This window comes from Chiloscyllium punctatum, chromosome 29 (assembly GCF_047496795.1).
Source record: "Chiloscyllium punctatum isolate Juve2018m chromosome 29, sChiPun1.3, whole genome shotgun sequence".
Classification (NCBI taxonomy): domain Eukaryota; kingdom Metazoa; phylum Chordata; class Chondrichthyes; order Orectolobiformes; family Hemiscylliidae; genus Chiloscyllium; species Chiloscyllium punctatum.
In genome coordinates this window covers 63287980-63303541 of record NC_092767.1, presented here as the reverse complement: position 1 = coordinate 63303541, position 15562 = coordinate 63287980, and the positions used below count along the sequence as shown (strand labels likewise).

General features: G+C 44.1%; 1 protein-coding gene across 5 annotated transcripts in view; it reads right to left on the bottom strand.

Annotated features, from left to right (window-relative positions):
* Positions 1 to 7971: 7971 nt before the first annotated feature.
* Positions 7972 to 15562, bottom strand: part of LOC140454472 (spectrin beta chain, non-erythrocytic 1-like) — a 274811-nt gene continuing 267220 nt past the window's right edge. For all 5 annotated transcript variants that reach the window (XM_072549239.1, XM_072549238.1, XM_072549237.1 and 2 more), the window contains one exon: positions 7972 to 13893. In XM_072549239.1, coding sequence (XP_072405340.1) covers positions 13729 to 13893 — 165 coding nt within the window. In that variant the 3' untranslated portion in view covers positions 7972 to 13728. The remainder of the gene's footprint in view (positions 13894 to 15562) is intronic.

Here is a 15562-nt window from a genome sequence, read left to right as displayed (position 1 = left end):
CCATTCATGTATCACTATCACATGGACCTGCACTGGTTCCTGGCCCAACATGATTTTAGCATCCTCCTCCTTGTTTCCCTCACCCTCTACTTCTCCCCCTTCCTCCAGCTGGAACATCTTCCAGCTTTACGAGCTTCCAGATCTCAGTGTTCCTTTAATTACGTCCCTTTTGCTCATCCTGATTTTCATCATCCCATCATTGATGACCATGTCTTCAGTGACTTGGGATCTATCCTTTGGGATTCATACCTCCTGAAACAAGCTTTTGGTCGGCTGTCCTAATTTCACCTGTGGCTCAGTGTTATACTTTGAGAGTCAGCATTGCGCAGCACTTTAGATGCTACATAAATGCAAGTTGGAGTTGTTGTATGTTATTGGCTGCAGCAAATAAGCTTCCAAGTTGCTTGCAGTATGTGTCAGTCTGATACAAAGCACACAGAAGAACCTGCACTTAACCGATGTGTTTATTCAAATTCAATCGATGGTTTTGCAAAATGCACCAGGATACAATTGTGGGTCTTAAGAGAGGCCATAGGCTCCATTCACCAATTGCATTTCATAACTGAGTATTGTCTCGCCATAACAACAGAACTACTCAATGGTTTCCAATAGCATCAGCAGCTACGAGTCCCAACAGGGTTTCAGGGAGGAGAAAGTGAGGATTGCAGATGCTGGAGATCAGAGTTGAGAGTATGGTGCTGGAAAAGCACCACAGGTTAGACAGCATCTGAGCAGCAGGAGAATCGACGTTTCTGATGAATGGCTTATGCCCAAAACATCAATACTCCTGCTCCTCAGATGCTGCCTGACCTCCAATAGGATTTCAGTAAATTATCCACTGTGTGATTTGACGTACAGTATCTGCAGGTTTGAACATTTTCACGTTTGAAAGCTGAGAGAACAAAAATCTAGGTAACTGGAAAATTCCAACAGAAACCGACTGGATGCTGGATGGGAAAAAATAGAAGACGCCATTGTTCTTCAAGGGAGCAAAAGGACACCATCACCCTCCAAGATGGGCAGCAGCCCAGCTGAGAGGTACAACACTGTTCCTTCACTGTTATTGGGTGAAAATCCTGGAACCACATCACTTAACCAAAATATGGGAGTACCATTAACACCCAGGCTACATGGCTGATGCTGTAAATCTGCTGTTTACCTTTCTAGTGGGTTTGTTTGGGCAAGTTATATTCTTTCTCCTAAGGGATGTAAACTGGTTCTGTATCACATCAAATTATCCCTTCATTGTCTACATCCAAGGAGGTATCATCCTACGTTATATGCACCTTGACCTTGTAGTTTAACCCTTTCACCTCAGCTCCATTTTCTAAAATCTTTGCTGCATTTTCTTCAGAGGTGCTGTCCAGTACTTAAGCTTGGGTTGTACCAGAGGTTGGTGTAGCACGAAACCCTTTGCAGTTCTGTTCTTTCAAGATAAAGGGCAACATTGGAAAGACTTGCAAATTATTTTTTTGTGTCTGTTCACTAATTTGTTGTGATTTCCAATCTTGAACCGTTAAATCTCAGAGTTCTTACCCCATTCCAAACTTCACATTAAATAGCAAATATTCTGATCCATTTTTCTCTTCTGTTTAGAGAGGATGACCTGACATTTCCCCAAACTGAGCTTCTTTTGCTACAGTTTGGCCCACACGCTTCAGCTATTAATGTCTCATCGCAACTCCCCCCACTCAACTACTCAATTTACTATGCCTCCTGACACATCACCCACATAGTTGGATTCAAGCTCTCCATTCCCCTCAGAATTTTTGTAAGATAGATATATTTCAAACTGGATGTAAAATTCAAACCATTTTGTGGTTGCTGCTGCCAAAAGATGCCTTTACTCCGAGGTCCGTACAACTGTAAATATAGGACCAGAAATAGGCCATTCAGCCCATCGAGTCTGCTCCACCATTCAATGAGATCATGATAACCCTCAACTCCACTTTCCTACCTTTACCCCATAACCCTTGGTTCCCTTACTGATTAAAAGGTGCCCATCTCAGCCCTGAATATATTTAAATACCCAGCTTTAGCAAACTCCGACAGTAAAGCATTCCACAGACTCATTACCCTCTGAGAGAGAAATTCGTCCCCGTATCTGTCTTAAATGGGTAGCCACTTCCATTGAAATGATGCCCTCTGATCCTAGTCTTTTCCCACAAGGGAAAACAGCCTTCCCACACCTACCCTGTCAAATCCTCTACAATCTTGTAAGCTCTTGAAACGTTGCCTCTCATTCTGCAAAACTTCAATGACTATAAGCCCAAACTACTCACCTGTTCCTAAGCCAGTCCAGATCAACCTTGTGAATGTTCTCTGGAGTGCCTCCAATGCCAGTACATCTTTCCTTAGATAAGGAGACTAAAACTGTTCACAGTACTCTAGTTGTGGTCTGACTAGTGCCCTGTATAGCAAGACTTCTCCATGTTTATTCTTCATTCTCTTTGCTATAAACACCAGCATTCCATTTTCCTTCTCTATTGCCCACTGAAATTGGACACTAGCTTTTTTGTAATTCATGGACAAAGACTCCCAAATCCCTCGGTGCTGCAGCCTTCCTCCAATCAAGGTACAATATTCAGTTCCTCTATTTTTCCTGCTAAATTATATAACCTCACATTTTCTCGTATTATACTGCATCTGCAAAGTTTTTACCCACTCGCTTAACCTGTCTATATCCCTCGAGAAACAGTTTGCATCATCCTCACCACTTCCCTTCCCACCGATTTTTGCGTCATCCGCAAACTTGGCTATAGTACTTTCCTCGTCCAAAGGTATTAATGTATATTGTGAATAATTGTGGCCTCAACCCTGACCCCTGTGGCATTCCACTCATTTCAGGTTGCCATCCTGAAAATGGGAGAAAGTGAGGACTGCTTGATGAAGGGCTTATGCCTGAAACGTCGATTGTCCTGCTCCTCAGTTGCAACCTAACCTGCTGTGCTTTTCCAGTACCACACTCTCGCCATCCTGAAAATGCCCCCCTCCCAACTCTGCCTTTCTATTAGTTAGTCAATACTCTATCCACCCTAATAGATTACCTCCAACACCCTGGGCTCTTGTTGAATAGCCTATTGTGTTTGGTATCTTATCAAACTCCTTTTGGAAATCCAAATATATTACATCCACTACTTCCCCTTTATCGATTCTATCTTTTACCTCCTCACAGAATTCTAGTAGATTTGCCAGCCATGATTTCCCCTTCATGAAGCCACGCAGTGTCTGTTTCATCACATTATACATTTCCAAATGCTCTGCTATTACATCCTTTCCAACAAACTCTAACATTTTCCCAATAACCAATGTTAAGCTACCTGGCCTAGAGGCACCTTTTTTCTTGTCTCCCTCTTTTTTAAATAGGATGTTACATTTGCAATTTTCCAATCCTCTGGAACTTGTCCACAATCTAAGGATTCTGGCAAGATTAGTATTAGTGCATTCACTCTCTTTTGTTAGTTCCTTGAATACCCTAGGACACATCCCATCAGGTCGTTAATTAATCTGGTCACACGATACAATACCAATAATGACCATTCAAAAAAGATCAGTCCTATCCCTGGAAAAAGCAAGTGTTAAAACTCTTCCTTATCAAATGAATGTTCTCAGCTGTTACTTATTCCATTATTCAAGCTTTCTTTTCACTTTAGTGATGAATAAAAAGACTACAAGTCAAACAACACAATAAATTCCACCCTGCACTTGTACCAGTGTAGGCAATGCCATCCCAGAGTGGATCTGGTTTGAGCAAGAGGCCAGTGTAGTGTTGGGCCAGTGTGGATCCAGCCAGTTTCAGCCCAGTATGGTGTGGGCCTAGTGTGGTGCAGGCTCTATGTATGACCAGCCAGAATGACGTGTGGTGCAAGCCTAATATAGTCTAGGGCTTTGTGAACCCTGTGTGAGTGTCCAGTGTGAGCCCAGTACACTCCCAGTCTGAAAATAGTGTGGACTCGCTCTGAGCATTAAAATATTCTTTTAAAACAAACTCAAAGGTTACCAAAGATGAAATTTAGCATCTTATTATAGTTATAATTGTGACTGAGTGTGGATGGACGTTGCATTGAATCAGAGAATTCTATCATGTACATGCTTTGGGCTGAATTCCTGTAATTTGTCTACAAAGAGCAGCGCTGTAAGTGGGAGATGGAAAACGCAGCTCACCACAGGGCATCTGAAAGCTGAGTGAAGAGGATGAAATAATTAGCACATCATTAACAAATTTGGTGGAAATTAATGAAGAACTGTGTCCAAAACAGGAAGTGCAAGTTTGAAGCAAAAATTGTCAAAGCAAATTTTGGTAATTCAATGTCAAAGGTTGAGAAAGCAAAGAGAACGTATGAGAGAGAGAGGGGGAGAAAGTATGTTAGAAGGACTGACAGAGGTCAGATAAGGAGACAATCAGACAAAAGGAAAAAAAAACAGTTTTTCATATGAGGCTCCACACACGTAAAAGCTAATTCTTGGTGTCAGAAAGGTTGCCTTGGAGTAACTAAGACTCGTCATACCATTGGAAAGGATATCGGGCTGATTGCGACAAAATTTAGATATTGGCACAAGTTTAGACCATGTTCTTGATGCCAACAGAAGAACTACACGCTGTTTAGTGCAATGCTGAGACAGGCAGCAAGATACCATTCCCACAACGGTGGTACTTGGTCAATTTTGGATAATCGTGATAAACTGCACATTGTCCCCTTGATGAAAATTACTGTTCTATTTCAGCGAGGCCGTTAGCCTCTGCATTACTGTTATAATAAACTCTTTAACCCAAGCTATTGATGTTCAACTATCTCCCTGTGTTTTTTCAATGACATCGCTTAGTAGAGCCTGTGGTAAAGCATGTTATGTTGTACTAATCCTCTTTGTGAAATATTAAAAACATTCAGTACTTGCTCACTTCAAACCTTTCAGAATTAATTCCCTCTTAACCTTTTACATTCCAGCAAAAACAGTCAATGTTCTTGAGTACGTTTCTTTCCATAACAATGGAATTCCCTATTCCTTTCCATGAATAACATCTATATAATGGAGTGCCATTCATGTAACTGGGGCCTAAACAATGTCTTGTGTGAATACACCCTCACCTCCCTTTTAAATTCAGTGCTTATTTCTGAAATACAGAAATTGTATTGGTCATTTTTATGTCCCTTGCTTGCTTTCCCCACCTGGGAACACAGCTGACCCACTGGCATCTTCTATATCTTCATTTCAAGAAGCTCACATGGAATGCATTACCACGGAGCGCAGTGGAGGCCGGGACGTTAAGTGTCTTCAAGGCAGAGATTGATAAATTCTTGATGTCGCAAGGAATTAAGGGCTACGGGGAGAGTGCGAGTGAGTGGAGTTGAAACACCCATCAGCCGTGATTAAATGGCGGAGTGGACTCAATGGGCTGAATGGCCTTGCTTCCATTCCTATGTCTTATGGTCTTATGATACATTTTGCTCATCTTCTCTGTCTCGCCCATGAAAACAACCCCACAGCTTCTATCCCAAAGGGAGGGACGCTACCTTGTGTCACAACTACTCCAAGTTTCTGTCGTAAATTGAACTTCATATATTCCACTGCATCATCCTTCAACTGGCTTTCTTCGATCTGTGTTCTGGAATCTTCCTTGGTTTGTTTTAATTCTAACTTAATATCATTCCTGTCATGGATCCAGCCAAATTAATGATATCAATTAGCATACAGGGGAAGGTGATGCTTAATGGTACTATCACTAGACTATCAAAACAGAGACCCACATAACATTGTGGATACCCAGGTTCAATTTCTACCATAGCATCTAATTCACTTACATCCTTCAGGGAAGGAAAATGCTGGTCATATCTGCCTAAAAGTGACTCCAGACCAACAGCAATATGCTGACGGTTAATTGCCCTTCCGCCAAAGTGGATGGCCTAGACATGTATGGATTTTACAAGTACAAGAACAACAGTGTCAAAGTACTTTCAAATGTATGGGCATATATAGCGTTTACTTGAAAAATATAGAAATTTTTTTTTCTGGTACTTCCTTCTTGAGAGGATTTGAAATTGCAAAGACAAGGTATTGTTGTGTGAATGTGACTGTGGGCTAAGTATTGTAATGTGGCGCCATAACAACAACAGCAGAAATAAACTCTGCTCCAAGAAACAGCTTTTAAGCCCTGGCCCCCGGCATTCCCAATATTCATTTGCAGGAACTGAACTCCCTTTCCGATTGTAACAGAGAAACTGCAATGATAAACAAATTAAATTACTTCCAGTGATTTATAGTGTTTGCCACAGAACTGATCAATTCGGTTTTTGTCCTTTTGGGATCAGTCATATATTCAAGGAACTATACAATGATACACAATGTAAAGGGGCTATTCAGCCCATTGTATGCATAGCTAGCTCTTTGCTCAAACTTTGCAATTCATCGCATTCCACTGCACTTGCCCATAACTACAGAGTGTTTTCCCCTTCAAGAACTTGTCCTGGTTCCTGACTCTTCCTCCACTGAAAGGGTTAATACAGAACGGCCTCCTACTATGACTATTCAGGCCACCCTGTCTGCTTCTAGCTCTGCATTGGAGCAATTCCCCTAGTGCTGCTTCCTTGCCTTTCTTCCTTTCCAGGTCATGATCCCTTTTGAAAGCCTCAATTAAACTGCTCCACCATATTCTCAGGCAGTGCAAACCGAATCCGAACACTCACTGTGTGAAAAGGCTTTCCCACATGTCACCACTGCTTTTTTGTACCGTTCACCTTAAACCATACTCTCACGTTTCCAACCTTTCGATCAATGGGAGGCCTAACTGCTCTGTCCAGACCCCTCATGACTTTGACCAACTTTATGAGTTCATCTTTTAACCTTCTCCACGATTTGAGTAAATCTCCTCTCGGAGACCTTTAGATCCTTCCTGAAGCAAGGCCTCCAGAGTTGGGTATAAAACTCAGCTGGGGCCTTGTCCTTCTCGCGTTTGCCACCCAAAGGGCAGCCTGTTCTTTCCTAATGCATCGCGACGTCCCCCACAGGGACGTGAACAGACAGGACCTGGATCCACCCCATTTCAAACCAGATTGAACCCTTGTGCTCGGTTGGCAGTGATTTGATCGACACTGGCCACGCAAGCCACTGTTTCCCAGAGACAAAAGAGCTACAAATCAGACCAATGCTAACGCTCTGATTTGTCATCTTCAAAAGACGTTAGACTGACTACTTAAGGGAGAAGAAGATTCTGAGAATGTGGGGAAAAAGGAACGGATTGTCTGTTCAAAGGCACCAAGGTAAACTCAATGACTGTGTCCCGCAGATGTTCCCTGAAGCGTTCTGCTAGGAGGCATCCAGTCTCCCCAATGTAGAGGAGACCGCATCAGGAGCAACGCGTACAATAAATGACATTGGTGGATGTGCAGGTAAAACTTTGATGGATGTGGAAGGTTCCTTTGGGGCCTTGGATGGAGGTGAGGGAGGAGGTGTGGGCGCAGGTTTTGCAATTCCTGCGGTGGCAGGGGAGGGTGGTTTGTTGGGGGGGCGTGGACCTGACCGGGTAGTCACAGAGGGAATGGTCTTTGCGGAAAGGAGCCTCCTCGCAGAGCACTTTAGGGAACATCTCCGGGACACCCGCCCCAATCAACCCCACCGCCTCGTGGCCCAACATTTCAACTCCCCCTCCCAATCTGCCGAGGACATGGAGGTCTTGGGACTCCTTCACCGCCGCTCCCTCACCACCCGACACCTGGAAGGAGAACGCCTCATCTTCCGCCTCAGAACACTTAAACCCCATGGCATCAATGTGGACTTCACCAATTTCCTCATTTCCCCTTCCCCCACCTCACCCCAGTTCCAACCTTCCAGTTCAGCACTGTCCCCATGACCTGTCCTGCCTGCCAATCTCCCTTCCCACCTATCTGCTCCACCCTCCCCTCTGACTTATCACCTCCATCCCCACCCCCATTCATCTATTGTACTCTTTGCTACCTTCTCCCGCCTCCCCCCACTCCTCGGATGCTGCCTGATCTGCTGTGCTTTTCCAGCATCACTTTGATCTAAACTCTAATTTCCAGCATCTGCAATCCTCACTTTTGCCAAGTTGAAGGGCCAAATGGCCTACTCCTGCTCCTACCTTCTATATTTCTCTGAAAAGCTTTGCAGAGTTAGAGTTAGGCGACGTGCAGTCTCTGAGCTGCTCTTGTAGTCACAGTGTCCAAGATAAATGGCTATCAACCTGAGACCTTAACACTGCTTCTTTCCCCACAGATGCAGCCTGACCTGCTGAGTAATTCCTTAAGACTATAAGGAATAGGAACCGGAGTAAGCTGTTTTGCTGCTTGAGCCTGCTCCAGCACTCAATAGGTTCGTAATGGCAGATCTGACATTCCTCATATCCACTTCCCTGTGTTTCCCCCGTAACCCTTAATACCCCGACTGAGCACAAATCTATCTCAGCTTTCAACATACACAAGGACTCAGCTCCCACAGCTCACTGTGGCAAGAAGTTCCAAAGGCTCTCAAAACTCTGAGACAAAATTCCTCCTCATCTCAAATTGATGCTCCTTTATTCTGAGAGTGTGCTCTCTGGTCCTAGATTCTCCCATGAGGAGAAACATCTTCTCAGCATTTGCCCTGCCAATCCCCTTAAAAATCCTATACATGTCCATGCTTCCTGTGGCTGACTCATTGATCTTCTGATAACTGGTGCCAGAAGATTGATGGCGGGCGATTTGGTAATGGTAATGCCATAGGGAGGTAGTCATGATTTCTCTTTTTGCCTGACACTTGCAGTGTGAATACTACTTGGGACATGTCTGCCCAGAGTGGATATTGTCCAGGTTTCGGTCACAAGTGGGTACTGACTGCTTCAATATCCGAGTTTGCAAGTGGACCCGCACACTGTGCAATCAGCAGCAATATACCTTATGATGGAGACTAGGTCATTGCTACAATTTTGAGGTTTGTAAGATTTGAACTTGTCTTGAATGTAAAATGGTAAGGGTCATGTGGCCTATTCTGAAGTTTGCCTGATGGTGAGGCTGGGTGGTTCAATTATTAAAGATCAAAGGAAGGGTCAGGTTTGTTTTAATGGGAGGAGGTGCCATACATCTATGCATAGAGACAATGGCAGCAGCCTGTGTGTTAACACTGGAGAAATCCCACAAAAGTGTTCAGAACTGGGATGTTAAACACTTGTGCTTTATATTCTCCATTTAGCTCTAAGATGAGAGAGATTTGCTTTCCCAGGTATAGTTAATTAGGTTTTCTACCTAGATCAAAGACCCATGTGATTCACGATCATGAGGAAGGATGTGGAGAATACCAGCATAAAGACCGGATTACAGATTTCCCTGGAATCTCACAGACAGATAGACGTTTTGTGTGGTGAGCAGTGAGAACAGGCTGCTTAGCTTTGCAAACTATCAGAGCTGGATGTCAGAGGCAAACAATCTTGAGCTGAAGAAAAGCATCTTGCAGCCCTCTGTGGATTTCAGGAAGAGGTGTCCTGATGTGGTCAGACAGGAAAAGTAATTGAGTCAGGCTTCATGGCTGATAGTAAATTGAGGAAATACTCCAAATGCCTGAAGACAGTCACTCAAAGTTATTACTGAGCGGAACGGGGATAGAGGAGCCATGTGGAAACGGGGAACAATTATGGCCTGTTTGCTAACGGGAGTGCAATTCCAACAGGAGTGAAATGAGTAATAAGCAAAAGGGGAATGTCCACCTCTGAAATTTAAAGTAAAAACTGCCTACATAAAAAAGTAGTGTTTAATCAATAGTGCTTTTAGTCATTTGTTAAAGTAAAATCCTTAAAACATCAAATCTTGTGTCATTCTTTCAGTTGTCAACTAGAAGTTTGAATCTCTTTTTAAAAGTCTCTCTGGAGTTCTTTACATGATTGAAGAAGTAGTTAAAGATAGTCAGACCTCGGACACTACCTGGCAGAACTCCTGAACAATGTCCTCGGTTGGAGACAGTGGTCTCTAAAATCCATAACCTAGGTGTTAACTTTGGCTCCAACCACTGAAGAGATTTCTCCCAGTTCCACTGACTTCAGACCTACTAGGGCTCCTTGATGCCATATGCTCTCAAATTTTGTCATGCTTTCCAGTGTAGTCACTTGCGCTGCATCTCTGAAATTCATTTCTTTGTCCATACGTGGATCAAGGTGCGACAGGCTGTACAACTTGATACCAGTCATTTCAACATTGTGGATCACTTTTGAATTGGACATGAACTGATGTGGAGGTAACAGCATTGTCCTGCTTTTGTGTTCAGGATATTTATTTGTTGAGTAGATGACAGTGTTATCGATGTAATGGAACAGCTTAGTTTAGCCATAGGTGCGGTCACTCCTGGAGCACAAATCTTCAGCACTGCAGCTGGGATGCTTATGAGGGCCTATAACCTTTATTGGATCCAGTCTGTTCAGCCAGTCCTTGCCAAAAATGTGGTGACAATCAAATTGGCTGAGGACTGTTATCTGTCAAGTTATGGGGACATCAAGAGAAGATCAAAAATGAGCCTCAATAGCCACTTCTGACAGCCAACACTCCAGCCTTAGTCATTTGCATTCAAATATGGAGTCTGGTTGTTGCTAATGGTTGTGGCGCCTCCTCTTTCTATGGGTTGCTTTACTTGCGGCTCAATGTAGCAGGACTGTAGAGTTTCCACCTGTTCAGCTTTACTAGGTTAAAGGCACTATATAAATGCAAATTGCTGTTGTTGATTGATGGAGAAATTAATTTGCTAGTAGTCTGCAGCTCGCAGCTTCTACCCATTGACAATTCCTTACTCTGTTCTCCGTATTTTGCACTGAGGGCATCACGGTCTCATGGTGCTGTCCAGGAAAGCAAACTTCCATTCCAAACTTCAGAGCCACTTGCTCCGACCAAAGTGATCGAAGTGTTCACATACTGTGCAAGTGGGACTAAATCTCAGCGAAACAAACTCATCATAACATGGATGTATCTCAATGAATCTCCTGGGGAATCACAGAAAGATCAAGCCGTTAATCAGTAAATTGGTGGAATGACATTCATCTGAAAAATAACCCTCAGAAATTGGTTTTTCTGTCGTTCTTCCTCAAAGTCCAGAAAGGCTGAAACAGAGACGGATTTCAGGCTAATAATCAACCTTTGGTTCTTCTGAATCTGGGCTTATCTCAACAGTTCTAAGGTCTGGGTCAGTTTGGAGTACTAGAGCAACAGGAAACAACAAAGTTCCTATTAAACTCCCTAACCCCGAGTCTCCTCTGCTTTATATACGGTTGGAAGACTCCCAATAACATGGTGCCCTCCTTCTCACAGGCCTGACAGAACAGCCGGTGCTGATCCTGGTCCCTATCATTGCAAAGAGTTCACACTCCGACCCCCATGCCACCCCAGCAAAGGAGTTGTGGGCTTGATCCCACCTGGACTGGGTTGATGTGTGGACAGTGAGAGTGAAAGCTCATGTGCTAAGACACATTCCCGAGAGACAGAAGTCAATACCCCGACTGTTGGAAACCACAAACAATTGCTCCAATCTAGGACTGTGCAAAATAACTGGATCATGCCAACTGCCCAGAACTCTGACCTCTACAGATGCAGGAGATACATGTCAACTGAATGAAAGCTCTTGGGTAGATCATTCCCACCTGTGGGGACATGACAGTGATATTCACAATGAACAGCTTGGGCCTCTTGGGAACTTAGTGATTGAGGTTCAGATCTGGTGATCCCCAGACAAGGTGAAGTCAGCGTCTGTTTTTGGGGAGATCAGCCCTTCCATCCTGCAAACCCGGGATGCTGATTCCCTCAAATGTTCGAGGTGATGTTGCCAGCTGTGCTGACACTCCAACAGCTTGATGGAACAGGCCCATTGCTGCTCCATAGATAGACGCAGACCCTCTGACATGGTGTGCATGGCTCCACTGTTGCCCACCTAACAAATGAATGGGGTACAATTTGCACTCTCAGAGCTATAGAGAGTTCAGTCAAGGCCAATCTATTCAGTTGGTGAGGGGTCCGGGTGCTTGTCTGGGGAGTCATGACGATGAACGCTCTACTCCTGTTCAGTTCCACAGAATCCAATTGGACATCTTCGTCCTCTAACCAAGGATAGTCTTTGGTCTGAAGTGAATCCTCCGTTCCTGCTCTACCGCACTGAGAGACTTTAAAACATCTGCCATCTCTGCAGCCAGACATAGCTGAGGCGGCACAGTGACTCAGTGGTTAGCACTGCTGCCTCACAGCACCAGGGAATTGGCCGTGCTAAACTGCCCGTAGTGTTAGGCGCATTAGTCAGAGGGAAATGGGTCTGGATGGGTTGAGGGTCGGTGTGGACTTGTTTCCACAATGTCGGGAATCTAATCTAGCTCCAAATGCAGACACTGGCGTCTGTCTCTTCAAGGAGGGCGAGATGAGACATCTCGGGAGGCAGGTTCTCCCCTTTTTAGGCCAGACTTAGCAAATGGAACTCACGCTGCAGAAAGGGCCACACACAAATGGAGTAAACGCCAGGCTGCAGGGATGTGAGCTCTTTCTCCCTCTTCCACCTTCAACGAGGTGCACACCAAAAGTAAATTAACCCCTTGCTCACAGTCATTTTCCCCAATTACTTTCCCACGGACGGAGATGAGTCCAAGGTCACTACTACCCATTACTACCAAACTAAAGTCATTACAATGGGCATGGGCAAACATTGGGTCGCTTAGTTTAAATGATTTTACAGTTTTTCATCCTCTCTGCCGCCTCTAATTTAAGTAGCGCTACAGGGTGAGCGAAGAGGAGGACACGTCATTGGACCAATTCCTCACAACCAGTAAATGCCAACACAAACTCTGGGAGGCCTGTTTCCCTTTTGTAATTTCCAAGTAATCAGATGCCATGCCACTGCTTTGTCAGGCCCATATTTCTTACTTTTCCTTCTACGTTTCAAGAAAAGTTTAAAGTCTTGACAAACCGTGCTGCAGCGCCGATCCACAAGCAGGAACTCTGTGGCTTGAAATGAGTGGGCAGCTTCACTTTCTGGATTCTGCCAGAGCTCCTCAATATGGTATTTCCAACTTGAAGCTTTTCAGGAAGACCAAAGGCATTTTGGTAAAATGTTAGGAATTCTGACTGTCCTGTGATGGGATATGAGCTGTCACAACACCAGAAACCATATTTGGAATGTGTTACTTCACATTTCAGACACTGGGCTAAGATTCAAGTTAACAGCAGTATCTATTGAACACACAAATCTCCATCGACACATAATGAGATGTCAAATAAGCATCAAGTCTTAGAAGGTACAAATCTGTAAAGAAGATTAAAACTAAAAGATTTGATAGTGCCCTTTCTTTAATGAACAGAAAATTAGTTTGGACATTTCCCGCATCCACTTATTCTCAAATCGAAATGCAGCTGAACATTTGGAACCGGCGCATTCAGAGACAACTTGGTCCCAAAGCCAACAATCTGATCATGTACGGGGTCTGAAACATCCAACCAAGACTAGATCCCACACCCTTAGGTCAGAGAGTCCCAGTCAGCAGCCAGCTGGATCCACAAATGTGCACCAAAAGCGGAACGGGATTTTAATAGAAAATTGTCACAGACCCATCCAAAAGACGCACCTGCAATTGTCCAACTCCTGTTTAAATTGTCAAATTAAAAACATTAGTTGCTCAGGTTCAAGATGAAACAATTTCTACTTCACCAAGTGAGACTCCGTCCCTGTAAGCGATTGTAAGGATCCAATCTGCGCGACATAAAGGCAATGGCGTCTTTTTTGCCCTCACTTCTTCTTTCCAAAGAGACTGAATCTTCGGTCACTGTCCCGTTTAGGATTGCCTTCATCAGTGGAGGAGGTAGTAAGAGGCATCTGACCACTTTGCTGAGCGATTTGTGCATGTTCTGTGATGGCTGTGGAAATAGTCTTGATCCAATTGTTCATCTCCTCCTAAAATGGGGGACATTGAAGAAGCAGCAAAATAAAACCATGTGAATGCATTTGATACAACCATCATCATTTAACATCAATTTTTTTAACGCAATATACACATACTATCCACTACTGAGTTGTCCAAAGCCCAATGTATGGTGCCCAGTGTCTCTCGAATATTCTGAGTAACTTCCTTTGCTGCATGACTTGTTTTTTTTAATTCTTTCATGGGAATGTGGGCCAGCATTTGTCTCCCATCCATAATTGCCCCTGGACTTAGCCATATCAGAGGGCAGTTAAGAGTCAACCGCATTGCTGTGGGTCTGGTATCATATGTAGGCCAGATTGAGTTAAGGACAGCAGATTTCCTCCATCAAGGGCACTAATACACTCGGTGTGTTTTTACAACAACTAGCTCCCTGGTCACCACTACCAAACATAGTGTTCAACTTCAGATTTATTAATTGAGTTCAAATTCCACTAGTTGCCCTGCTGTGGTTTGAACTTGTGCTGCCGCAGCATTCGTCTGCATCTCTGGATTACAAATCTACTAACATTACCACCATGCCACAGTCTCCAGATATATTTACACTTTGGTTTAAACCAGTGTTTCTAAACTGATTCCACACATCTACTACAGTTTGCAATGGCCACCAGACCTGTGAGAGCGTCTGCTGTAACTGTAGGCAACTTCACTCAGTACATCATTTGGACAGCCATCTTATGAAGGAGCAGCGCTCAAAAAACCAGTGCTTCCAAATAAGCCTGTTGGACTATAACCTGGTGGCGTGTGATCTTTTAACTTTTAATTCATTACAGGAGACCAAAAGACAGGGCTCACCCCAGACATTCACTGTCCACGCGCCACTAGATACTAATTCGAGATATTGAAGCTAACTGGTGATGATGGTGCAGAGTTAATGTTCCCGGCCTAGTAATCCAGAGAGGCAGAAGTGGGCACTGTAGATGCTGGAGATTAGAGTGGTGCTGTAAAAGCACAGCAGGCCAGGCAGCATCCAAGGAGCAGGAAAAATCAACGTTTCGGGCAAAAGCCCTTCATCAGGAAGGGCTTTTGCCCAAAACGTCGATTTTTCCTTGGATGCTGCCTGGCCTGCTGTGCTTTTCCAGCACCATTCTAATCTTGACTAGTAATCCAGAGACCCAGACTAATACTCTGGAGACGGGGGGTTTAAAGGTCATTCTGGCCCTGGTAGAATTTAAAATAAATTGAGAGAGCCACTTTCAGTGATGGTGACCATCAACTCTCACAGAACCCCAACTGGTGCACTAATAGCCTTCAGGGATGGAAATCTGCTGTCCTTAACTGGTCTGGCCTACAAATGACTCTAGAGCTACAGCAACGCGGCTGACTCTTAGTAGCACAAGCAAAAGAAACTGAAGCCCAACTAGGGTCAGGTATCCATCAGGTGTATGGTCCTAACATCAATCCCCTGGGATCATCCCTTCATTCGGCATCAATCCCCAGATCACTCCTCCAAATGGATACCAAGGATACCTTACTCAATTTTTCTGATGTCTTCTCTCACAGTGCTGTGTTCCACTGAAATGTTTTACTGTCTCACCTCTCCTTGCCTTGACCCCAGCCCTGACATTTACAGTGTGAAACATAGAGAGTAGGAGGTGAAGTAGGCCATTCAGCCCTTCAAGCCTGCTCCACGATTCAATA